This window comes from Nicotiana attenuata, unplaced genomic scaffold, assembly GCF_001879085.1.
Source record: "Nicotiana attenuata strain UT unplaced genomic scaffold, NIATTr2, whole genome shotgun sequence".
In the NCBI taxonomy this organism is placed as follows: Eukaryota; Viridiplantae; Streptophyta; class Magnoliopsida; order Solanales; family Solanaceae; genus Nicotiana; species Nicotiana attenuata.
Genome location: NW_017670266.1, coordinates 1,106,929 through 1,134,370, shown reverse-complemented (window position 1 = coordinate 1,134,370; position 27,442 = coordinate 1,106,929). Strand labels below are relative to the sequence as shown.

At 38.1% G+C, this 27,442-nt stretch overlaps 1 protein-coding gene across 2 annotated transcripts; it reads left to right on the top strand.

The window, feature by feature from the left end:
- The first annotated feature begins 702 nt into the window (after positions 1 to 702).
- Positions 703 to 27,333, top strand: LOC109236960 (exocyst complex component SEC6). Of its 2 annotated transcripts, none has more exons than XM_019403199.1 (24): positions 703 to 1,012; positions 1,836 to 1,874; positions 2,082 to 2,170; positions 2,294 to 2,384; positions 2,595 to 2,684; positions 2,779 to 2,858; positions 3,415 to 3,507; positions 7,673 to 7,699; positions 7,916 to 8,023; positions 8,124 to 8,286; positions 9,391 to 9,446; positions 11,758 to 11,866; positions 12,870 to 13,010; positions 13,213 to 13,392; positions 14,058 to 14,141; positions 14,244 to 14,330; positions 15,856 to 15,900; positions 19,864 to 19,942; positions 22,292 to 22,361; positions 22,566 to 22,653; positions 22,754 to 22,843; positions 25,851 to 25,967; positions 26,157 to 26,219; positions 26,853 to 27,333. In XM_019403199.1, the coding sequence occupies exons 1-24, from the start codon at positions 884 to 886 to the stop codon at positions 26,982 to 26,984; spliced, it is 2,250 nt and encodes a 749-aa protein (XP_019258744.1). In that variant the 5' UTR covers positions 703 to 883; the 3' UTR covers positions 26,985 to 27,333. The 2 variants fall into 2 exon arrangements, with proteins under 2 accessions (XP_019258744.1, XP_019258745.1); XM_019403200.1 differs by having other exon boundaries at positions 930 to 1,012; positions 1,801 to 1,874.
- The last annotated feature ends 109 nt before the right edge of the window (positions 27,334 to 27,442 follow it).

Here is a 27,442-nt window from a genome sequence, read left to right as displayed (position 1 = left end):
GAACAAAGTTATTCATAATTGAGATGTTTGTAGTCTTTAAGGATAATTATTATTAAGGGTAAAAAGGAAAAAAAATTAATTTTATCTTAAACTTCTAAAATGACAAATAATTTGACACAACTATTTTAATAACCACAACTGATAATATGAGACGGAGAGAATAATAAATATTACCTATATATATACTTTGCTTCCATTATGAATGTTGTTCTTCGTTAAGTCAGCTTAAGTGTTAAGAAATTATAACTTTTTTTAGACAACTTTCATCAAGTGATTTTACATGTAATCCGTCCACATCAAGTTTGAACTCCATTAAAGTTTGATTTTGAGACGGCTAGACTATAAATATTTTACAAATTTCAGCTATTTTAAGTAGCAATTCTAAAACTAAAAGTGGCTATTTGTGCACTTCAAATATTTTTTTAATTTCTAATAATCTATTTGGCAAGCTTCTAAAATCAACTTATTACTTTTGGTAAAAAGTAATTTATGTGATTAATTAATTTAAAATACTTTTTTAGCAAGTTTTCTCAAAAGGATTTTTCAAAATAGTACTTTTCAAAAAAGTATTTTGAAAAAAAATATTTTTTAAAAACTGCTTCGGTTCAAAATCACTTTTTTACCAAACATGCAAACACCTCAACTATAAGCCAATCCGACCCAGTACCCTGAAACCCGACCCACTTCGAGAGCTCCATTGAAAAATCGAGCTGATTGCTTACACTCTTTGAATCAACGTTTTGAAGGTCTTCTCCCTCGAGATCTCTATAGACTTCATCTTCAATTTCAATTCTAAGAAATAAGAAATTCGTCAAAATTTTGCAGGTTTTGTCAGTAAATTAAATTGAGCAGTTAGATTTGTAAATAATTTCAACTTAGAAAAATGATGGCCGAAGATCTTGGCGTTGAGGCTAAGGAAGCCTCCGTTCGTGAGGTCGCTAAGCTTTTGCCTTTACCGGAGCTTTTACAGTCTATTTCGTCAATCAAAGCCGATTACATTGCTCGTCAACAGGTTCCACATAGATCCACTGCTTCTTTCCTTTTTATTTTTGTTTATCGTGGATTTTTGTATAATTTGGAAATTTTGTTGTATTTAGAGAATATGTTGTCACTTTGTAATTCAGTTGTCTAAAGGAACTGTTATGAGAAATAGTTGAAGAGTGTTTTCAAGTAGAAAATGGTAGAGCAATTTCTAATTTTGGGAGACTAACGTGATTATTTCTTAATTCAAGTTTAAATGATTTTATTTTATGAAGAATCAATTGTGATCATGTAAATACCTAGAGCTGGTTGCTTTTTTCGCCACATAAGTGTCGTTTTGAACTTTTAAGTTTAGTCACTAAGTCATTATCCCTATTTCAGTTGCTTTTCACTCTTGTTACTTTGTTGAAAATCTAACACTATCCTAGAAAATGCCATTAAAACAATGAATTTAAATTTTAGCTTTTGATACTTTGTGGTAATTTTTAAAAGTGATTTGGTTCCCGCTAAATGCAGTAGGATGTCATGATTATACCGAGTTGCTAATGGATCTTAACTGGCCTGCTTAGACTTGCTTTGCTTATCACACATTGTAACGTTTCCTCATAGTTTCAACTTAGTGGTCTGAACTTAAATTGAATGCACTACAGTAATCATGGTCTGATTTGCTTCCCGCTAAATGCAGTAGGCTGTCATGATTATACCGAGTTGCTAATGGATCTTAACTGGCCTGCTTAGACTTGCTTTGCTTATCACACATTGTAACGTTTCCTCATAGTTTCAACTTAGTGGTCTGAACTTAAATTGAATGCACTACAGTAATCATGGTCTGCTACTGTTTCATGTTGGACCAGGCAAATGATGCACAACTTAGTACGATGGTCGCTGAACAGGTATATGGATTCTTCCACTTGATGTTTAGACAACTCATTTCTTATGTCGTGGAAAATGTTTTTGTGATTTTTCTGCTGTATTTTGACTTAGAAAGCTTTTGAAGCTCTACTTCGATCTTGTAACCTTTTATTATGGTGAGAGAAATGTTTGCTATGAGAAAATCCAGATACTAAACTCTATCTGCTGCATAATTTTCTGGAATGCAGGTTGAACAAGCACAAGCTGGTCTGCAATCACTTAACTCATCTCAGAAGACTATAAACCAGCTCCGAGAAAACTTCCTTTCTATTGAAAAGTATAATAAGATTCGCTATTTTTAGCAATGTCATGATTGCATTCCAAGAGTTAAAATATGCATTTTCTGTTACGTATGGCATTCTGTCTTGAGCTTGATCTGAGTTCTTTCTTCTTGAACCAGGCTTTGTCAAGAGTGCCAAAACTTAATCGAAAATCATGACCAGATAAAGCTTCTCAGCAACACCAGGAATAATTTGAACACTACTCTGAAGGTATATCTTACTCATATCTTTTTGTTCCGAGCTTTCTATTAAAGCATACAAGTGCTTAATTTTTATGTCCTTTTTGTACCTAACTTTTATTTCTTTCACGGGTAAATACTGCACATAGCTTTATAGCAGTGACTTAGTTTAGTCCAAAAGGTGGGTGTTTTTTGTTGATTCACTGATTGTGAATCAATATAATTGGTTCATCTCTTGTAGGATGTGGAAGGAATGATGTCAATTTCGGTAGAGGCTTCTGAAGCACGGGATTCTCTTAGAGATGATAAGGAGCTAATTAACACTTATGAAGTAGGCTTTTCTCAGATTTCTGACTTTCTTAGTCATCAATACTCCCCTAGTCTTCTGCTGATAGTCTGATGCTTCTAACTTAAATTGTTTACAGAGGTTAACAGCTCTTGATGGAAAGAGAAGGTTTGCGCTAGCCGCTGCAGGGTCTCATAAAGAAGAGGTTGGTAGACTAAGGTCAGTATCTTACAATTTTTTTTATTTTCTAGTTCATTTAGGTATGAATGAATAAGGTCCTCTTTCTTGACGCCCAAAATTTTAAATTTTTTTGACTGTTCACATCTTACCTGTTGCTGCTTTTGGTTCTTGAGTATAATATATATTCAGTGCAAAACATCAAATTGATCTGACTTCATGTTGGATAAACACATTCAAAGTTCGCTGCAGTCGAGGGCTTGCAGCTCTCTTTATGATTAAAGATAGTGACTATCAGCCTAAATATGCTGGTTTCAATTTCTCAATAGCTGATGCAGAAAATTATGAAGATGTCTGATGACAGGACATTACAACAAGATAATATATCAAAGAAAAAAAAAGAACAGTGCAGCAACATCCAGTTGCAGTCTATCTCATCTGAACAGTTGCATGCTTTAAACTGTGTCTGCTATGAATTGATAATTACTATAGTGGAATATATAAAAATCTTTTAGTCTGCTGATATTCGGATGACCTCTGCCTCTTTGTTGGTTTTGGAATTTGACCATTTTGATTTGGAACTTTTGAAATTTGTCAGAGAGTATTTTGAAGATGTGGATCAAACATGGGAGACCTTTGAGAAGACACTATGGGCCCATATTGCGAATTTCTCTAAACTGGCTAAGGAGAGGTATTCTTGATTTTTTTAAGAATTATTTGTCAAGCTGTCAAATCATGCTGCCTGCATTATCATAATCTTGTCCTTTTGGGGAGTTCAGACTAATATTTTGTTGCATGATTACAAAGGCACATAATTTTGTGAAGTTTTCTTCAAACTTCAGTCACTGGTGTGGTTGTTGGAACTTGGAAGGCCTTTTTGCTTCTTCCTTTTCTTCTTGAATTATTTTTGTTAGATAAAGGGTGTTATTGGAATGCATCTAATGCTGAAATCGATATATACAAACATATAGCATCCAAGATTAGAAGAGGCTGAAAAATAAAAGAGAAAAGTAATCTCAAAACCTTCCTTGCACAACGAGACCAAGTCACCAAGCTAAATCTTTAGGTAACCTTATGACTCAAATTGCATGATTTTCCTTCTCCCTTTCTTTCTCAAACATCGTTGGATAGCTCATCCTAATGTTGATAACTATTATGCTCAGTATATCTATCTGGACTACATATGTGAATATTGGGGCAGTGGTACTCATATTGAAAATTGTCAGAGTTCCTCAATTTGATTCATATGTAAAGCAGGTGACTGCTGGACTGGTATATTTGTAAAGGGATATGTTAATTCAATAAGCAGAAATAACAATGTAAATGGTAAAGTAAAAGAGTCCCTTCTTTGGTGGAATATATTATGTTTTTGTTTTCCTTGATAAGTTTTTTGGATGAGTACCTTCTTTAGTGTTTAGAACAGATGCAAGCTTCTCCTTTTGTTTTGTGTAGGGTGTTCCCGTAATTTGTACATGCACCTGCAAGCATCTTGTAGTGCTTTCTGCTATTTATTTTTTTAATAATACTTCCTTTAAAAAAAATTGGAGTATACAATTTCCCGAACGTTTAATTCTTTTGACAATGATACACATATAGACAGCATCATGGATCTGCACTACACTACTGCAACCGTGTAACTCTCTAGTCCTATGATGAGGGCTGATGGAATTAAAATATGGTATTGTTAAAGTTCTCTGGGTAATGATAAGCTCTTTTTCTTTTCTTTTCCTGTGAAAATACTTGAAAGGGGAGCATAGAAATTTGACATTTAAGAGAGAGAAAACACTCGGATTTAAAAAACAAAAAATAGACCTGTTTATTCTTCTTCTTAGGTATTTAAAACTTAGGCTGCCTCCTAATGATTCTCCACTTTTTTGTTGTTCCCCGTTGAATGGACCATATCCTATAGATATTCTCCAAGGAATCTTTCAATACTGGTGGGTGACCAATCATTTCGAGTTGTTGGATGCCTGTTACACCTGGCGTATCATTTTCTGGTGCAAGTTTAGGAAGCACCTTTCAAGTTGGATGGCCGACCATATAAATATTAAAAAAAAGCATGAAAGATTCAAACTGGAAAGAACACACAGTGCAATATTACTACCTTTGTCTGCATATTAGTCTGTGATTTCCTTGTCGACATTATTCTATTAGATTTTGGAAGTTTGTTACTAGGTCGAAGATTCTCCTCTATAATGTGAAATCATCATGTTGGAGGCATGAGATAGCTCATCAAACCAATGAATCAGGGGCCTCTTCCTAAAGTTACTGCTTTTAGACGGGTGAAGGACGCAGAAGTTCATGGCTAGGATCTCAAGACTGACTTTGGTGTCCAAGATCTTTTTGTTTCTATGTCCGTGAAAGGGTGCATAAATAGATGAGTGAACTAATGAACGAATAAATGATAATAGATAAGAACTTGTATTCGCGTCTCTCAAATCCTAATCTTAAGAGACTGAGTGCAGACTGCAAAATTATTAATGCACCTAGGAATCTAGGCTAGATAATACCATGTAATATGTATGTGCTGTTATTCAGATCTTACATATATGTCCACATACAATCAGTTATAAGAAGGGACATGCCTCACAAACTTTGTTTTCCTTGAACTTGATATTAGGTAACCCTATCACCAAGTCTTTAGAGACTAATTTGTTAAGCTGATTTAGACTTGCATGACCAAGTCTTTTGTGCCACAGGAGGGGATCATTAACCAACACACTTAAACAAGTGAGTTCATTTTCTGAAAGAGTGGACAAATCTACAATGTAAATATTGTTAACTCTTTTTCCCTGCAAAACAATCTTGTCAGTGGTAAGGTTAATCACAAAGCATTTGGTGGAGGTAAAAGCCACAAGGTTACCTCTGTCACGCAGTTGTGACACACTTATTAGGCTATATTTCAAGCCATCTATCAGGTAGATATTCTCTATGGAATGCGAATCTTGCCTACCTTTCCAACCCCAATGATCTCACCTTTCTTTCCATTACCAAAGGAGACATTACCTCTTTTTAAGTTCTCAAGTGAAAGGAACTAGTCCTTGTCTCCAGTCATATGTTTTGAGCAGCCACTATCCATATACCATATTTGGCTCCTCCCTTTCACTTGGACCTGCAAAAGGAAATCAGGGGCTAGTCTTAGGAACCCAAACTAGTTTGGGTCCCTTTCTATAAGCAAAAGGGTGAATCAAATTTCTTCTTGCCCATCCAGGCAGCTTATTTTTTTCTTGAACAAAAGCTTTGTTCTTTTGACTGGCTTGTTCTTTTGCCTTACATTCATATTTGTAATGGCCAGTCTTACCACAGTGTGCAGATTTTATTTTCAGAAAGTGTGAGGTACTTGCTTTTAGGATACCATTTTGGAGCTAGAGTCCCATAGCCAAGTCCTCTTTTGTTGCTACTGTGATGCTCTTGCAGCCAGGAGAGTGCATCAGAAGCCTTATTCCACTTGCAAGTTCTGTCTAGTTCATGTTTCACCTTTCCTAGATCTTCCTTTAAGCCTTTGATGAATTCATCTTTCTTACACAATTCATCTTTCATTTTTCCCAAATTTTCTTCGAGAGTGAGATATGTGTGATCAGCTTTCTTCTTTCCTGTTCCTAATTTCAGTTTTAGGTATTCAGACCTAAGTTCTAGGACACTGTTGTCAAGTTCAAGAACCTGGTTCTTCAACTCAGCATTATTGTTATCACTCTCATTTGCCCTAGACTCTAGACTTTTGCATTTTGCTTTTAGGATCACACATTCCCTAGACAGAACTTCCTTCTCATTGTTAATTATTTCAGATTCATCAATGAAATCTAGTAATAGCTCAGCCAACTTTTCTTTAGACAAGAATTTAATCTTGTCGTTGAGATGAAGAATACTTACCTCTTGTTCATAATCTGATTCTCCAATGGCCATCAGTGCTTGCTCTTCTTCAGTTTTAACTTCTGAGTCTTCATCTGAGGTTTCTCCCCAAGCAGCAACCATAGCCTTGGTTGAACCTTTGTTTCTTTTTGGTTGAACTTGTTCCTTCGTTCAGTTCTTTCTTTCTTCCATTCAATTTCCCATTGAGGGCAATTTTTGATCATGTGATCTGTCTTACCACATTTGTAGCAGCCCTCATTGGTCTGTTTCTCTGGAGCTCTTGTCTTGTTGAAGGTTGTACCTCTTGAAGAACCCTTTCCTCTCATCAGGTACTTTTTAAAATCTCTAGTGATCATAGCCATCTCATCATATTCCAGATCTGAACCTTCAGCAATTCTGAGAGCTAAGCTTCTCTCCTTCTTGGGTGTATCCATCTTCATGGTTTGCCTTCTCATTTCATAAGCAGTCAGATTTCCAATCAGTTCATCCAGTCTGAGAGTAGCAATATTCTTGGATTCCTGAATAGCAGTGCGTAACTGGTAAAGTTGTTTCCATGTGACCAGGAGGTCACAGGTTCGAGCCGTGGAAATAGCCTCTTGCAGAAATGCAGGGTAAGGCTGCGTACTATAGATATACCCTTGTGGCCCGGCTCTTCCCCACACCCCGCACATAGCGGGAGCTTAGTGCACCGGGCTTCCCTTTTATACAATCAGTTATATCAGAAGCTACAATAGCACTTTAAGCTTCTTGTTTTTCCTTCATTTTTTTAATTCTTGGTCGGTGTCCAAAATTATTTGTTCCATAACCATTTTCATAGGCCTAGTTAGCTTTCCGTCTATTTATTGAAGTATTGTGATTTGTGCATGTCATTTATAATTTCAAGTATTAAATTTATTCTTCATGTTTTAATTGCCTTCTTCTAGTTTGCGCTGGATTTCTTGTATTCATTTATTTATTTTATTTTTTTGAACTGATAATGCTATTTGTTTGTTTGGCATTATTTGCAGCCCACAAACGCTCGTCCGTGCTATAAGGTATGTTAACTTAAATGGAAATTTTCATGACCAAAGCTGATTTAGACAAGTCATTTTTTTTCATTTCTATTTAGTGTAGTTGTACAGTAGCAGAGCTGCCACTGTTATGCCCACAATCTTGGCCTATGTTGCACACTTACAGTGTAATACCTTCTTGCGCATCAATGTATTTCATGAATCCGGGATCTAGATTGTTATTTGTTCACCCTTCTCCAGGGTTGTTGAAATGCAAGAAATCTTAGATCAGCAACTCGCAGAAGAAGCAGCTGAGGCTGAGGGAGGTGGTGCTATGGCTTCAATTGCAAATCCTCGAAGAAATGCCAAGTAGGTGCTCTACCTTGCCTGGTTGTTCTGTTTAACTTTCTGCATGCCTCATGTGTCAAAGTATATTGATGTATATTCTGCTTAATGTTTTGGCCTGCAGAAAAACACCTTCTTCAAAAAATCTCACACAACAGAAGTTGAAGGTTCAGGGAAAAGGCTACAAGGACAAATGCTATGAAAGTATAAGGAAGTCCGTTGAAGCACGTTTTGACAAACTGCTCAATGAGGAAGAGCTTAAAACAGCTATAGAGGAAGCTAGAGTGGTTAGCATATCTGCTTTTACACCTGCTTTTAGATGTTAGAATTTTTTACTTCTCCAAAAACACTTTTTATAGGCAAAAAACTGAAAGAGACTGATTCTAAGATATAATTCTTTATTGTAAAAAAAAAAGTATCTTTCATGAAATCTTTCTTGATGAAATTATTGATGCTTGTCAAGGACCTCCTGGCCCGTTGTCTGTCCGGTATAGTCATTCATATTGACAAGAATTTCCCCCATTTCCCTTCATCTTGCTGATAGAATACCATGTTTTCCTGAGCACGTGCTCCAGTTTAGTTGCTGATATCATCCCTTCCTAACTAACTTCTGGTCAACAACTGGACAAGATTTTTGATGAAGTACACACTGAGTGATTTTGACACATTTTTGGTACCTATAGGTTTTAGCCTGTCATTCCTCCCCAACTCGGTAAAGTTTGCCACCTTTGGTTATCTTGTATCTTTTGAGTGTAACTGCCGTCATGCCAAAGGACTGCTTGAATTGAAAAGCTGTTGTCTCACCTAGTTAGCTGCACAGAATGGTCAAGGAACACCTTGAAGTATTTACAAGGAATGCAGCAAATGAGAAGAAAATTAAAGAGAAACGAAACTAGGGGGAAAGAGGCACAGTTGGCTAATGCTCTTAAAATAATGAAAATGCAAACAATCAAAGAAAATGGTTGATGTGATGAGACAAATAAATCATATGTTTATGAGAATGAGTTCTTATCTGTGTAATTAAAAATTAGAACCCTTTTTCATGGAGGTGCAGGTCATGATTTTTTTTTAAAAGTTTTTTGTTTTGAACAAATCAGGACACTTTTTTCCAGTAAAGACATGTCATGTTGGGTTTTAACATATTAGATTTACCCTTAAACTTGTTGAGAAGATGACTAGATAAAGCATTTATGGAATTGATCCCCTTGCTTGATTAAAAAAAGAAAATTTGTAAACAGTAGGAGGAAGACTTTAAGGTTAGGAGATACATCCTTCTGTCGGAGATAAATGACAAAGTAGAGGAAAATAACTTTGCTGTGATGTATGTTTATTCTCATAATCCAAATGTCCTTTCCTATATTTGCATTGACATATAATCTCATCAATTTCAGATGGGAGAAGAGCTTGGAGAGATATATGACTATGTGGCTCCTTGCTTTCCTCCAAGGTCTGTCCTCTGCTCTTTACACCTTTGTAATGCCATTTTCTTTTCCATTTATCGGGATCAACTAGTTTTAGCGATAGATGAACAAAACTGTACATGTCTAGAAAGGGTAGTCTCCTACTCATACTCTTAAGATTTTCTCACTATCTCAAATTTCGGCTATGCTGGAACCATTAGAGATTGTGTTGGAATTTTCTCCTCCATTTGGGAAATTTGTTCGGCAAAATAACTCTTATCTCTAACATTAGTCACAAGCTGAAATGCTCCTTATTGCTATTAATTGCTTTCTACTACTGATAAAGTATAATATTATATATTACTCAATGTTAGATAGTCAAGCAGATACCTGATGAATGGAGGTGGAGTACAATGGTCCCTTTGTACAAAAATAAGGGCGACATCCAGAATTGCAACAATTATCGGGGTAGCAAGCTGCTAAGCCATACTATGAAAGTCTGGGAGAGAGTGGTGGAGCTGAGGGTGAGGAGGAGTGTATCTATAACCGGTTCGGATTTATGCCGGGGCGTTCGACTACGGAAGCCATTCACATTGTTAGGAGATTAATGGAGCTATATAGAGAAAGGAAGAGAGACTTACATATGGGGTTCATCGACCTTGAGAAGGCTTACAATAAAGTACCTAAGGGGGGTGCTATAGAGATGTTTGGAAGCTACAGGCGTTCCTGTTGCTTACATTACGGCGATTAAGGATATTTATGACAGAGCTAAGACTCGGGTGAGGTCCATGGGAGGGGAATCAGATCATTTCGCAGTTGAGATGGGAAGATGGGGTTACATCAGGGGTCAGCTCTCAACCCATTTTTATTTGCACTGGCTATGGACGTGCTGACGTGCCACATTCAAGGGGAGGTGCCATGGTGCATGTTATTCGCAGATGACATTGTTTTGATTGATGACACGTGAGGTGGTGTTAACGGAAGACTAGAGGTTTGGAGGCAACCCTAGAGTTTAAAGGTTTCAAGTTGAGCAGGACCAAGACAAAATAATTGGAGTGCAAGTTCAGTGGTGCGGATCGGGAAGTGGACGAGGATGTGAGGTTCGATTCACTAGTCATTCCTAGGAGAGAGAGTTTCAAGTGCCTTGAGTCAGTTATGCATTGGGGCAGGGTGGATGAATCGGAGGCTCGATTCCAGTATTTTGTGTGGTAAGAATGTGCCACCAGAACTTAAGGTAAGTTCTACATAGCGGTGGTTAGACCTACTATGTTGTATGTGGTTGAATGTTGGCCAGTCAAGAACTCCGAAGTCCAGAAGATGAAGGTGACAAAAATAAGGATGTTGAGATGGATGTGTGAGCACACCAGGTTGGATAGGATTAGGAATGAAGTTATTCGGGACAAGATGGGGGTGGCTCCGGTGGAGGACAAGATGCGGGAAGTGAGACTTAGATGGTTCGGACATGTGAAGAGGAGAGGCGCTGATGCTCCAGTAAGGAGCTGTGAGAGGTTGGTCGTGGAGGGCCCAAGGAGGGGTAAGGATAGACCGAAGAAGTATTGGGGAGAGGTGATTAGGCAAAATATGGCGGTGCTCCAGCTCACCGTGGACATGATCCTTGATAGGAAGGTGTGGAGGTCGAGAATTAAGGTAGAAGGTTAGGTAGCCGAGCGCCTTCTTCGTACCAGTAGTTTTAGTGCACTAGTCTTGTATTTCATGTTCCTAGATTTCTATTATTACCGGTCGGTTCTTGCGCTTTGGTTTTCTGATTGCTTTGCTGGTATTGCTGCTTATTGTTATTTCCTGCTTTTACCTTTTTTGAGCCTTTTTATCCTTTTTACCTTTTTATCTTTTTTAAGCCGAGGATTTTCTAGAAACAACCTCTTCACTTTCTCAAAGTAGGGGTAAGGATTGCGTATACACTATCCTCTCCAAACCCCACATGATCTCACTGTGTTTTGTTGTTGTATTTGGAAAATTTGCTTGGCAAAATAACTCTTGTCTCTAAAATTAGTCACAAGCTGAAATGCTCCTTATTGCTATTAATTGCGTTCTACTACTGATAAAGTATAATATTATATATAACTCACTCAATGTTAGATAGTCAACCAGCATGATGTTCCTAATACTTAGGATGATCTAGATGTTTCACATGTATCCTTTTGATATGATTTTCTTCAAAAAGCTTTTGTTAGCTGTAAAGCTCCTTCTTGTGCTAAATAGGCCTGATTGTTTGGTCTTAATCATGCAACACTTTCAAGTCAGTGGCATCTATACCTTAATATCTGTTTCCACTTCAACTTCTGTTTCTTTTCTGTACGTTGTTATGTCCATTCTAATTTATACTTTATATGGTCTCAGATATGAAGTTTTCCAGCTCATGGTAAACCTTTATACGGAGAGATTTGTCCAGTGGCTGAGAAAGCTGAGTGACCAAGCTAATAATATGACGAATATAGAGATTTTAAAGGTAATGCAACTTTATTCATATTGGCATTTTCTTTCTGTTGGATAACTGAGGGATTATATTGGCATCAGAAACCGTTGTTTGTTTGATTAAAAGCTAGAGAATATGAAAATCTTATAAACTATTGATATGGAAGTCATGAAAGAGCATCTCCATCACCTTTTTTAATCTAAAGAAAATTTGATATTAATTCCTATGCTGTGATGATAGAATCATAGCTTTGAGGTTAGATTTTAAAGGCAATACAACTTTAATCATATCAGCATTTTCTTTCTTTTGGATAGGTGAAGGATTATTTAGAAATCGTTGTTTGTTTGATTAAAAGCTAGAAAATATGGAAATTTTATATACTATAGAATATGGAAGTCACAAAAAACCATTTCAACCAGTTATTCCCTTCTAAAGGATATATGATATTAATCCCTATGCTGTGGTCGTAGGCTCAAAGCTTTGAGGTAAAACATTTGGTCAAATATGATTGTTTCTTTTACTACTTGCTGTGGCTTCTTTCTTTCTTTCTGTTATACCTTCTTATCCCTGCTTGTAATTAATCTCAATGTTACCGAATTGTGCACTCCTCGTAAACTTTCAGGAATAGTGGTATAGCATCCTTTATGCTGAGAAACATATCTGTGTTAGTACTTCTCCTAATAGGCTCATGGCCCCGTTGTGGTTCTTCTTTCAACCAGTAACAAATTTTCATGAAGAGAAAGGCAGTCATGTCGGGCTTTGATTTAGCTTCCTATCTCCCTTTCTGATTCTTTTGATAACTGTGTTTTTGTGTCCATGAGCTACATAGTTCTGCAAAAAACGAAGTGCCGCTTCCTGACTTACCGATAATTAACTTTAATTACTCCCCCTCATCATCTCTCAGCATTAGCATGTTCATCTTCCCAATATTTCTTTTCTATACGGGTGGGTGAATGATCTCTCTCTCTCTCTCTCCCCTTTGCAAGAGATGTTGTCGTGATTCGGAATTGAGATGTTTTCCCAATCCATGAATTAGGTAACAGGTTGGGTGGTCGACTACCAAGAAAGTCTAATTGGACTTGGAGTTGATGATTCTTTGGCTCAAGTTTGCTCTGAGAGTGGTGCAATGGATCCCCTCATGAATGCGTATGTTGAGAGAATGCAAGCTACGACAAAGGTTTAAACTCAATTTATTATCATAACTGCTTATCGGAAACAACCTCTCTACTCCTACGGAGTAGGGGTAAGGTCTGCGTACACACTACCCTACCCAGACCCCACTAGTGAGATCTCACTGGGTTGTTGTTGTTGTTGTTGTTGCTTTTCATATTATTTTAGGACATACATGATGCTGACTTTCATCTTATTTCGTAACATAGAAATGGTACTTGAACATCCTTGAGGCAGACAAAGTACAGCCACCTAAAAAGACTGACGATGGGAAACTCTATACGCCTGCTGCTGTTGACTTATTTAGGATCCTGGGGGAGCAGGTGCAAATTGTACGAGAAAATAGCACTGATGTCATGTTATATAGGATTGCTCTGGCTCTCATTCAGGTAAGTTCTTTTGTTTCATTATATACATCTACAAGGAAAAATCTCCAATTTCTGTTCCGTTGGCATCATTTCTTATCCCTTAATAATCATGCTTGTGTTACAACAAAACAGATCAATTTACCCTGGACTCTTAGTTAACATTTTCCTTTGAAGTAGGGGGTTAATGGTGCATGGTTGTCCTCAGTATTTTATGTGAAGTATTTTTTCTCAACAAAAATGTGTATCAAGTGATATTCAAGTACTTAAGTTCTTGTAGAAAATAGTTCACGAGTATTTGAAGCATTTTTGGACTTTCTTCTTTGAGAGAAGCAGTTATTCTGAAATGCTTTATCTTCTATATCCTTGCTCAAGGAGGATTTTTGGTCTGTCCAGTTTTAATCTAAGCTACCCTTTAATGAAAAGAGGGAAAAAGAAGGAATATAATCTTGTGTTTACATGACTGTTTTCCCTCTCTTTTATGAGTGTGTTTATATGATAACCTGCTTGATCAGATATCCAAAAACTTGTTCAGAGACTGAAAGGACTTAATTTTATTTCTTTCTCGTTCTGATATATTTCTAGTAATCTACTCCATATAAATTCACGAGCTTTTGATTGGTAACAGCTTGATTTTCAGCTTTCTGAAAAGAAACATTTGCTGGTTACTTGATAATGTTTCATTCCAGGTAATGATTGATTTTCAAGCAGCTGAGAGGAAGAGATTGGAGGAACCTGCTTCCGAAATCGGTCTGGAATCCCTATGTGCAATGGTTTGTAAAAATTTGAAATCTGAACTGTTTATTGTGAGGTAGAAATATCTTTAAATCATGTTGGTGCTATACAACTATGCTAAGATCTAGACACTATGGCAGATTAACAACAATCTTCGCTGTTATGATCTCGCGATGGAGCTAAGTTCTAGTACTCTTGAAGCTCTCCCACAGAACTATGCCGAACAGGTGCTTATTAGTTTCTTCTCTTCCCCGTAACTTCTGCGTGCATCTTCTGTGCTTTATCCTGATTGCTGTTACTCCCTTTTTTCCCATCAGTCGTCTTGTTTTTAAGTTTACGTCTAGGATGAGTGTGATAAATTTTTTATTTTGTATGTGATATGTCAGACTGTCAGATTTGATTAGAAAGATGATAGACGGATGGTTTATATGTCCATATATTTATTTCTTACTGTTGTATTATTTCTGTGGATCTTGCTGGTCTTTTTGTTGTTATCATATCTTTACTTCATCTCCTTTTACTTTTTACTTTTTGGGTAAAAAATAGAGTCTCATTTATAAGGTAGAAGGGTGTATAGGAGGACGAATGTCCTCAACTATAAGAAATGTTACTTCTAATAAACTAAACCGTCAATCTCACTGAAGATTGATTAATTATTTATCAATAAAAAGAACACCTTGTAGAAGATTGAAAATACAATATTCTAAACATGTTCTGCAAGAAACTTATCTTAGAGCGTATTGACATTGGGCTCTAACCAAATACTTGATATGACAGCCAATAACGTATGTTGCCAGAGAAAATTTTACCCTTTCTCAGCAATGAAAGCCCAATGCTTTCCAGTTAAAGATTCAAAAAGTGAAGTGGAAGCACATAAGATTTGTCAAACAATCGGATAATCTCCGCCACAACTCTAGCAAAGAAAAAGTAGAAATGTGAAAAGGGTCACATTGCTCTTCTATCACAAATGTAATGATGTGGCTTACTAATCAACAAAGGACCTATCATCAGAAGATATAGCTCGCTTTATGTGAGTTAAGCATGAGGAAATTTAGCTTAGAAGAATCAGAAGTTGGGTGCGGAAATATGAAAGTTTCAATTTTGATGCATGTGTGTCGTTTGATAAAAGATTCTCTTTTCATCAGCTTCCACATTCAAGCAACTCCTTTTCCCCTCCTTCATTCTCGATGAGATTGAAGCTCTGCAACTGCAACACTGATACAACCTTTATGGCTCAATTCTACCGTATTATACTATAAGATAATATAATACATAGACCCACTAATGCCTGGTGTATACCAGAAAGTATTGCTGTTCTTTGATGTTGTGGGACAAAATGATTTAAAGGGCAGCCCGGTGCACAGGGCATTCCGCGTTCACGCAGGTCCGGGGAATGGCCGCACCTCATGGGGTGTGATGTAGGCAGCCGAACCTAATGCAAGCATTAGTGGCTGCTTCCACCGCTCGAACCCATGGCCTATAGGTCACACGGAGACAACTTTACCGTTGCTCCAAGGCTTCCCTTCTGGGACAAAATGAATTGTTTTGAATATATGGATGTCAGAGATGGTGAAAGAGTTCTGCATCTAACGCTTCCTATCAAGTCCTAGTTGTTTGGCCTAGAAGTTGATTTCTGGCACTTGCATCTAACTCTTGTCAATGTGATTACTGTTAAGTCCTAGTTATTTGGCCTAGAAGTTGCATTGCTGGCATTTAACTTCTCTTATGTTAAGTTATTTGATTGCTTCTCAGGTTAATTTCGAGGACACCTGCAAAGGTTTTTTAGAGGTTGCAAAGGTAAGTACTAGCTTGCTTGGTTTTATGGATGGTGACTTTATTATTATAATTAAGTGTGCAACATATCTCTATTTACGGTGGAGTTAATTCCCCACTCAATTTTATGGATAACTTAAGGGATAACCTATTGGAAACTAGATATAAGCCAGACCTAGGTGCATGAATTCGATATTGCTTAAGCTTTAAGGTCTCAAGAATCATGCCGTGCATGTCACGGCTATCTTCTGAAGCAATAATAAAGAACATGTATTTGTTATGGGCACTCTATTAGGTGAAAAACTTTAGAAAATTGAAGTAGGCCATCGGAATGTAAAACATGTAACTCGTCCAAAATCTCTATCAGAAACAAATGGTCTCTTGTTATTTCAACTTATTGTATTATCTATTCAAGACATAGCTTCTTGAATGGAAATAGGAATATTCCACATCTCATATTATGAATGATCACATAGAGGGCACAACAAGTAGCACGCATGGAGGATAAAATAAGAGATTGTTTGAGATGGTTTGGCCATGCCTTATGTAAACCTCAAATTAGATTGGTCCACAGGTGTGACAATATAATGATTGGAGGTGGTAAAAAAGTAAAAGATAGATCTAACATGACATGGAGAAAGTGCTTATACAAAAAACACATGGAGAGAGATTGTCTCAAAACACCTACAAGCTTTTGGAATCAATGTGTAGTTAGTTAAGAACAGAGCAAAATAGAAGCGGAGGATCCATATTGGCAATACCGAAGAGTTCGAATTAGCTAAGTTTGTTAGACTTATATTAGGTTGTGTGTTTGCCAGGAGTATCTAATAGTTTATTTTGAGAAATTCTATGCTAGTATGGGGAAGCGGACGCAATGTGGTCAGAGACGGCGAACTTGGTTAGGGAGGCAGCGCGGGATGTGCTCGGGGTAGCCAAGGGCTATTCAGGCAGACATCAAGGTGACTGGTGGTGGAACGATGTAGTCCAAGGAAAAGTGGAGGCGAAGAAGGCGGCGTTTGCTAAGTTGGCAGGGAGCTCAAGCGAGGAAGAAAGGAGAGCCAACAGGGAGAGCTACAAGGTGGCGAGGAAGGAAGCGAAGCTGGCGGTCACGGAAGCAAAAAATGCGGCGTTTGGTCGCATGTACGAGGAATTGGGGGAGAAAGGCGGGGACAGGAAGTTATTCAGGTTGGCTAAAGTAAGGGAGAGGAAGGCGCGGGATCTAGACCAAGTTAGGTGCATCAAGGATGAGGATGGTAGAGTTCTGATGGGGGAGTCTCAAGTCAAGCAGAGGTGGCAGGCGTACTTTCGAGACCTGCTTAACGAGGAGGGGGATCGAGACGTAGAGCTAGGGGAGTTGGGGAATTCAGAGTTTCATAGAGACCTTGGGTACTGCAGGCGCATTAGGGTGGAGGAGGTCGTGGGGGCTTTGCGTAGGATGAGTAGGGGTCGAGCGACCGGGCCAGACGAAATCCCGGTGGAGTTCTGGAAATGCATAGGTAGGTCAGGAGTAGAGTGGCTGTCCAGGTTGTTCAATGTGATCTTCAGGACTAAGAGGATGCCGGAGGAGTGGAGGTGGAGTACAGTGGTGCCCGTGTATAAGAACAAAGGGGATATCCAGTGTTGTAACAACTATAGGGGTATCAAATTACTAAGCCACACCATGAAAGTCTGGGAGCGGGTGGTTGAGGCGAGGGTGAGGGAGATGACGTCTATATCTGTGAATTCGGTTTCATGCCGGGCCGCTCCACTACAAAAGCTATCCACCTTGTCAGGAGATTGGTGGAACACTTCAGGGATAAGAAGAAGGACCTGCACATGGTGTTTATCGACTTGGAGAAGGCGTTCGACAAGGTCCCAAGGGAGGTGCTATGGAGGTGTCGGGAGGCGAAGAGCGTGCCGGAAGCCTACATCAGAGTGATCAAGGACATGTACGATGGAGCTAAGACTAGGGTTAGGACGGTGGGTGGTGACTCAGACCATTTCTCGGTGGTAATGGGGCTTCATCAAGGATCTGCACTTAGCCCTCTCTTATTTGCTTTGGTGATGGATGCTATAACACGCCATATTCAAAGGGATGTGCCATGGTGTATGCTATTTGCTGATGACATAGTCCTGTTAGACGAGACGAGGGTCGGTGTTAACGAGAGGTTGGAGGTCTGGAGAAAGACTCTCGAGTCCAAGGGTTTCAAACTAAGCAGGGCTAAGACAGAGTACCTGGAGTGCAAGTTTAGCGCCGAGCCGAGCGAAGTAGGCAGGGACGTCAAGCTTGGATCCAGGTCATCGCCAAGAGGGACAGTTTCAGATATCTTGGGTCGGTGATTCAGGGGGACGGAGAGATCGACGGGGATGTCACTCACCGTATAGGGGCGGGGTGGTGGAAATGGAGGCTTGCATCAGGAGTCTTGTGTGACAAGAAAGTGCCACAGAAACTCAAGGGGAAGTTTTATAGAGTTGTGGTTAGACCTGCCATGTTGTATGGGGCTGAGTGCTGGCCGGTGAAGAACTCCCATGTCCAGAGAATGAAGGTTGCGGAGATGAGGATGCTCAGGTGGATGTGCGGGCTTACCAGGTTAGATAAGATTAGGAATGAAGTTATTCGGGAGAAGGTGGGGGTGGCCCTAGTAGAGGAGAAGATGCGGGAAGCAAGGCTTAGGTGGTACGGGCATGTGCGGAGGAGAAGCCCCGATGCCCCGGTGAGGAGTTGTGAGCAGCTGGCGGTAGTTGGCGCGAGCCGAGGCAGAGGAAGGCCCAAGAGGTATTGGGGAGAGGTGATTAGGCAAGACATGGCTAGAATGCGGATTTCCGAGGACATGGCCCTTGATAGGAAAGTCTGGAGGTCTAGTATCAGGGTTGTAGGATAGGGGCTTCTAGAATTTTTCGTACTTCTGTCCCGAGGCTGGGGGGGGGGGGTTTTGGTAGGGCTCTCCATAGATGATCTGTGTATTGTATTGTGCCCCCTTATGGTAGTTACTGGTCGATTTATTTGCATGCCATTTTATTTATGGTTTATGTTTAGATAATTATTTATGTGATTTCTGCTGGAGTTACTAATGCTCTTTTGTTTTTTGTTTTTTTGTTTTTTGTTTTTGTTTTCCTTTTCCTTTCCTGAGCCGAGGGTCGATACCTCTCTGTCCTTTCGGGTAGGGGTAAGGCCTGTGTACGTATTACCCTCCCCAGACCCCACCTTGTGGGACTATACTGGGTAGTTGTTGTTGTTGTTGTTGTTGTTGTTGTTGTTGTCTATGCTAGTATGTGGATAAGGGAATAAGTGTGAGATTTGGAGAACTTTTAGTTTTAGAGAACTTCTAATTTTCCTTAAAAGACTAGTAACTGTGCTAGTATTGGAATGAAATGGACCGGAACATAATGGATCTGGGTGCATGTTTTCAATCCAACTAGCTTGGGATTGACGCATAATTGATAGATTGATTGACAGATTAGAGCTAACACATAATTTACGCCTGTCTCAAATAAGCCCACTAAAGACTTGGCCTCTCTAACACTATAATGCAAACCAAACCCGCAAACTAAGCAACCTAACTCCAAGCGGAAACCCAGAACCCTCCAAACTTGCAGATTTGGGTCAAGCCAAAACCCATGGCCAACCAGTAAATGCTAGCTACCTAAACACGAAACCACAACTAAAAAGTCAGTACCAAGTACCCAACAGCAAAAATCCAAAACCCTTTTTTGCGTAACCCCAAATTGAACAACCATTGGAGGTGATCCAAGAAGATGCATTTTGTGCCTTCAGGGACCATTATTGTGAGTGTTCATTGCTTAGAGGTCTCAAGCCTTGTGTGAGCAAACGATCTTTGAGAAGGGGAAGAATAGTGGACTTGGAGCTGGGGATGGCAAGAAAGGGGAGTAAATTTCAATGGGTACACTATAGACCATAGTTACCGTTTACCAGTAATTTGTATCTGAGTTCTTTTTTATTGGTGATACTTCATTACTTTGTACCTGAGTTGCTCTCGTTATTTTCAGGAAGCTGTTCATCAAACTGTCAGTGTCATCTTTGAAGATCCAGGAGTAGAGGAATTGCTCGTTAAGTTGTATCAGAAAGGTGAGATGTTCCTCAGATTTCTTTCTGTTGCTAGGAGCTCTCGTCCCATATGTTAGAAGCATCTATCTTAGAACTGTTACTACCTATTATTTACTGGTGAAGTGTTGGATCTATTCTGTCCTTGTGGTATGTTCACAAAGAGATTCTAATCAATTTACAATGTACAGTATCTGCACCGTTGCTTCTATGCTATTTTACTTTTCTGTCCCATTTGGATTATTTTGATTGTATACATGTATTTGCGTCTTTATTATTTTGATAATAGCGTCATCATAACTACCCCTATATTGAAGTATCTGCTCAAATCTGAAGAGAAGAAAGTCTGATTCAACTATTAGTCCCTCCATGTCCATCCCCAACACAATTTCCACCTTTCCTTCTCGCGTCTACATATAATGTCAAATGTTCTTAAAAAGAAATGTTTGGTGTATTTTATGATAAATTTTTTAATCGAGAAATCCCTGAGGTCAGCGACGCACGGTTCGAGTGCCCCCCCCTCCCCCCCCCCCCCCTAAAAAAAAAAAAAAAAAACCCACCAAGGTGAACACCAGGCTTTTGTCTGTTGCAGGGTTCGAATCCGTGATGTGCCTCACCACACATTGTTCTCGTAACAAGGTTATCAATGGCAGATTTTTTTATGATACATGGTTATAGATAACATACATTTTCTCCTCTCGTAACAAACCTTTTCTATTTATGTTTTGGAAGACAAAAGCTGATGTGTGGTTTCACATGACAATTTACAGTTTCAACCTTCTTTCTAAATGAAATTTAGACTTTCCATTTTGAGCGAAGGAAGTATTTAATTAGTACTACTAGTAAATGTTAACTGGAAATTATAGGATAATTACTTTGAAAATACATCACATCAACATTAAGGTAATATAATTATTACTTATGTAGTTTGAATTGGTATTTTTTAAAACGAATGAGAAAAGTTGGACAAGTAATTTAGAATGGAGTAATAACACATTAAGATACTACTACTAGTGAAATTTAACTTCATAATTCTGTGTGGAGTCATTAGCTGTGCGGCATGGCTTAAAATGACATTCATTTCTTTGAATAACTAAAGAAAAACCAAAATAGAATCAATTCTTTGATAAAGGAAGATCTGGGATTATTTTCATTCTTGCATAGAATGGGGGTGATAGTAACTCTGGCCATCATCTTGTTAATTCTGAATCTTTAAGATGCTTGAAATGTTGTTGGAGGATGTATAGACACTTATCTTGAACAAGGTCATCCCTAACTCGTACCGTGGTGGTCCGACCTATTTTTGACTTGCAGGGCATACTTGTTTGTCATTCTAGTTTGATGAGACCTTTTGGCAATATGATAGTAGAATGGGCTACAAAATCATAGTCACAGTAAGATCCTAAAAGAAATTAAATTTTGGAAACGTCTTACAACCATTGTCACTCCTTGCAATCATGATAATTTTCCATGGGACAACTATCTAAGCATTATGTTAGTAGCGAAAAGGCACCTACAGTGCAAATATTGTCCAAATTCAGCTCTTACAATGTAGAAGTCTCATCATCTGTATTCATTTACCTTTGCTGGTACATTAGTTGCCTGTCTTTAGGAGGAATAAGAAAATCTCCCTCCATCTCAGTTCCCATGATTGTCTCCCTTCCTTTCACAGTTGTGACAACGTTAATGTTCAGCTTCCTAATGTGGAACCTTCTGGAATTTGTTTTTAATTACCAAAAGTTAAGTTAACTCTACCTCCTCTACTATTCTAAAGGCAGAAAGTATCATGGTCCTTTTATATTCCCTCATTCAATCAATATCAGCTCCTATTCTAGCAACAGGGCAAGGGCATTCGATACATCTTATTAGATTCCCAGTTTGTCCTCTCTTTCACAGTCTAGGAGTATCCATCGATGATCTTTGGTAAGGGTTTTTGGCTATTGTACTTTGTTGATTCAAGGAACAATCACCTCTAATCTTAATAGTCAAACGAGGATATTGATTTGGGATGAAGGGAATGCAAGAAATGATAGAAGTAACCAATTGAAACTAACTTTTGGAATTTTATAATGGTTGAATCTAGCACTGGACAACCTAGCAATGGTTGACATAGAAACGAGATCTGCAACAGATAGTACTCTTCTGCAACCTCGCAATGGACATTCGGAGGATATTTCTAGCCACAGAGAAACGAGTCTAACCATTATGTACTGTACATAATGTGAAGCATTCGATCTTCTTCTTGCCAATCAAGAAAAATGTGAAGCATTCTGTGAATAAATTAGTTCTAGTCAGAAATTATGCATATGTGTTAGGTTGCCATGATTCTAAAACTCTAGTCTTCACTTGGAAATTCGTTGTTTCATGTCTCAGATTGGTTGGAAGGACAGGTTACCGAGTTTCTAGTTGCAACATTTTCAGACTACTTCACCGATGTTAAAATGTGAGTTCTCTTCTGTGCTTAGCTGAATGACATCATCTGTTGTTTTTTTCCTTCCTCCCTTGGAATGTTCTTTATCCTATTTATGTGAGTTCATTATATTCTATATTCATATGCAGCAACAGCAACACTTTCTAATTGAGGAATATCCTAGAATGAATGACACGTATATCCTTAACTTTTGTTTGTTTCACAATTTGGGAAAAGGTACATTGAAGAAAGATCATTTAGGCGTTTTGTCGAGGCTTGCCTGGAGGAGACTGTTGTTGTATATGTGGATCATCTACTTACCCAGGTTTATTTGAAAAGTTCTTCACAGTTCATTTAATTGACACTACTTTTTTTTGGGTTATAACACAATTTAGTTGACTATTTCTATGTCTCTCACATGGTAGAAAAACTACATTAAAGAAGAAACGATTGAGAGGATGAGGCTCGATGAAGAGGTTCTCATGGATTTCTTTCGGGAGTACATTAGTGTTTCTGTAAGCCCAACAACTTTCTTTTTGAACTCTTACTATTACCTGAGGTATATTTTTAATTAGGGGAATTTCGAAACTCATGTGCCGATTGCACTTCTCTTATTCTTTGGGGAGGGTGGAAAATAGATAAGCAGCTCAACTTTACTTCATTTCTTATCCCATTTACTTCTGATTTAAGATTTGTGTTAGTATTGCCTTTCTGTCTTTAGAAAGTTTGCCAAATCCTTTTTCTGAATTTCCTGTTCTAACTTATGAGTTTAATGCCTTCAAATAACAAAACGACTCTATAATCACAAATTACGATACCAGTCTCTTCTATTATTATTTTGGCTTAATCTAACTTAAACTCCAATTTTGGTGCAAGAACACTACTTTTATTTACTTTTTTTACAAGGTCTACTTTTTTAATTTACTATAGCAAAGTGTCAATCTAAGGCTATTTTTTTCTTAAGGCTAAAATGGTGGCAATTTATTTATCCGGTACTCAATCTGGTAGCAATCAAATAGAAAATATGATTGAAAAATGCTAGACTTATTGTTAATCTAACTTGATGGTTATGTACAACAAATTTTTGAAGAAAGGATTTGAATCCACTTTTTGTCCCTACATGTAAAAAGAATAGATAGATGGCATCAAATCTCTTAACTTTTTAAGTTTTAGCTTATAACCTTATTTAATACTAATAGGGAGAACATTGGATAAGTTAGCCCCAATTTTCCAGCAAGAGATTTGTAAAAGATTTTGCAAACAGGAGAAAATACTGAGCTTTGTTGTGATTTAAAATTGTATCAGGGTATTACACATACGACTTTTTCTTTTAAATGGTTTGAAACATTGTGAATCTTAAGTAGTATTTTAAAAAGATGAATTGTAAAACATTAAATATAGTATACGACCTTTATTTCATGTATGTTTTTGCTAGATTATAGTCCCTCATTTACATACCATATCGAGTTATCTGGAGACCAAAGTTCAATTTTTACGATAATATCACGTGATAAGCATGCGACTGTTAATAAATCACATTTGATTTGCAACATTTTAGAGATGCAAAGGCCATATATATTCTCTAATATATCTTCTATAGATCTTGAAGGATCGAGTGAATATTATATTACTGAATTTAAATACTAGAAATATTTTGTTGCTTGCCTAGATAAGCCCAGGCCCGAATATCAAAGTATTGTCCGCTTTGGCCCCACCCCTCTAGGTCATGGTGGGTGGTATCAGAGCCAGTACCTCGTCTAGTACGAGGGTTGGGCAAATCTCAGCGAGGACGCTAAGTTGCTATTGGAGGTGAATGTAACAACATGGTTCAACTCTGTTCGTTGCGACACTTGTCTTAGGCAAATCCCACATCGGAATGAGAGAGGAAAGTTTGAGCAATATAAGGTTAGGATTCAAGTGTTAAGGCGCCTTAAAGCCAGTGTTGTCAAAAGCGCTTTTAAAGCGCGCTTAAGCCCTGAAGCGTGGCTCAAAACATGTTGAGCGCTTCGCCCTTCAGTGTCGCATCAAGGCTCTAAGGCATACTTTTCCTTGCCAATGAGTGTAATTCTGAAAATGCGACAATTGATATATCACTTTATTGTAATTTTGTTTTCAATTTTTTTGTCCATATATTTGTTATTCATGCTTATAATTATTGGTCTTGGACTGCATATACATATTTTTATTTTTTCTCCAATTGCGCCTTTATTTGCGCTTTTCGCTTAAAGCCCTAACGGGTCTTAGAGCTTTTTTGTGATTTTCGCCTTTGATAACATCATTTAAAGCCCAAGGGGACAAACTCGTGAGGTCCCAAAATAGGTTCAGAGCGGACAATACCTTGAAACTGGATTTGGGCTGGTATAGACGTACCAAACTCTGTCAAATGTGAATGAAATGCAGAAATTAATGGCTAAAGGAGAGGCAAAGTAAGTCGGCAACTAACAAGAGAATTGGGGAGATCGGAAATTTTCCGTAGTAAGAAGAATTAAAGAGAAATACTGCACTGCATCCAGTAAGTCCACGGCGTTAGGTTTCTTTTTAATTGTTGGACTAGTCACTTATCACTAAGGGTCTCAAGAAAAGGGGGTGGGCGGGTTTTTTGGCTCACGGAAAAATGGAAATGGGTGGAGAGTGCTTCTCCGCTAGAGTTGGGGTGGCTTTGCTATAGTGGCTGGGGTGAGTCTTCCTACATGGCTGGGCACCCAGTCCTAAAAAGCTGCAGGGTTTACTACCGTATCCTTTCCCAATAAACTTGAAGTTCTTCATAGGCAGGCGGGGTCGCAATTTTTCTATAAAAAAAGATGCACTCCTATGTGAGGATGGGAAAATTAGACCAGAGATGATAGAGAAAGGTGTTCGGTTCAAAAATATACTATAGTCATAACAGCTTCAAAGGGTTTTGTGTGGATAGTTTCTTTGCAATTCAACAATAGATTATATGGTAAAAAAATGATGCTATATTGTATTTCTGATAAAAGATTTTCTTGTCAACAGAAAAATAAGGTGACTTCTAAAATATCATTAGGATATGAATTCAATCTTCAAGCTAGTTAATGAAATCATAACATAATTTAATTGATCCTACTGGACACTGAGCTTTGCTCTAATGGTAAGAGCGCAATGCGTGATGACCTATCCATGAGAAAGAGAGCGTTGCTCGTGATTTGTAGATTAGAATCCTACCGCACACATAAGCGCCTGGATATAAGTGGAATAGGTAGAGAGGTGGGGTCATTATCCACCGAGCTTCAAACCGTTTGCTAGCTGGCGCTCCGGAATTTCTCAGTTATAGAAAAAAAATTAACTGATCCTATTTTTCCTATTGAAATTTATAGATCTGCTTTACTGGTGCTTTAAATTATATACACAAAGCATATGTATGCACATACACTTGTGTTATGTTGTCTTAACTTTGGTAACTTCCAAGTTGTCTTTTTATGGCTAAGATGTTGTATGTCAATGGAGAAGGAGTACATGATCTCTCTCTCTCTTTATAATCTCAAATTTTCACTTACACCGCAGAAAGTAGAGAACAGAGTAAGGATACTCAGTGACTTGAGAGAACTTGCTTCATCTGAGAGCCCTGATTCCTTCACACTGGTTTACACAAATATTTTAGAACAGCAACCGGACTGTCCAGTAAGTTTTCTTGTCTGCTCTTGTCCATGCAAAGAAATCTCAAAACCGAGTTATGAATCATTATGAACCTAAATGTCAGTTAAAAATTGAATCTACTGTGTGGAAGCTGGTGGTTAAAATCATTATCTTGTTGTTCTATTGCGTCTCTGGATAATCCCTATTATTGAGCATTGTTACTCTCAACTGCAGCCAGAAGTGGTTGAAAAGATTGTGGGTCTGCGAGAAGGCATACCTCGAAAAGATGCAAAAGAGGTATACATGTGTTATCTAAGTGGCACACACGCTCAAAATTTTAGTTCAAAATTTGAACTATCTGAGAAAAGGATATTGCTACTCATTATTAGTTCTTTTGTTTGCACTTCCCACATTACATCCTGCCAATGCATTAGTGAAGTGGTTAACATGTTTTAGTAAGTTGCCATTATTTGCCATGCTTTAAGGCTACAAGATTTAACGTTTCTTTTTTCGCCATTAAAAATCAAAAGTCATTGTTCGCCACTACTTTTGATAATAAATTTACTCAATATAAATATATTCATTCCATATAAAAGCAGAATCTTGTCGATGTCAGGCTTCTTTATGACCAAACCATGTTAGAGACTTCTCCAAGTTATTTGTCGATCCCTTTTAAACATCTATTGCAAGAGCTCTGGTATTGTGATTCGGTTTTGTTTTACTTTTCTGCTGCACCTGTTTCTAAATTAAATGAACTTGTGTCCAGACTCATTTACCTGTAAAAATATCAAAAGCATTAAGCTCTTGGTTCCCATGCATTTGCAGCGGCTCCTTATATTAGTGAGCCCTCTAAGGCTGTTCATTATCTTTGAGATGATAACTTTGGTTTCTCTTTATTGCTTTCTTGATGGGGATTTCTTTGTGAAATAGGTTGTTCAAGAATGCAAAGAAATCTATGAACATTCTCTGGTGGATGGAAATCCCCCAAAGACAGGTTTTGTTTTCCCCAGGGTGAAGTGCTTATCAGCTGCAAAACATTCCATATGGCGAAAGCTGACATAATCCAACTGCTGCAACAAGTCGTTTGTTGCAATCTGAAGAAAATTTCCTGTACATGCCTTAATCATAAATGTACAGATTGGGACTATAGTTTCTACGTATTTATATGTTCTGATTAATTAGCCCATTTATACGGATGGTAGTTGCCTTTGCCAAATATGTATTCATTTTATTGTCCAGTATCAATTTTGCAACTGTTGTAGTTTCAGTATTGTCACTCCGGTTGTACGTGTGATGATTGTTTGATAATAGGTTAGTTGAGTTCATGTAGTCTCTCTCTCTCTCTCGTGTGTGTGTGTGTGGGGGGGGTCGCGGATTCCTAAAATTAACAATGAAGAAATTCCTTCTTGTATCCTTACCTCCCTATTTTGTAGCATCTTGTAAATTTAGTGCTAATTTCTGTAAGATATTTATTCATGGCAATCAACTAGTTAGCCGCTGCCACGCTGGTTAAGAATTGC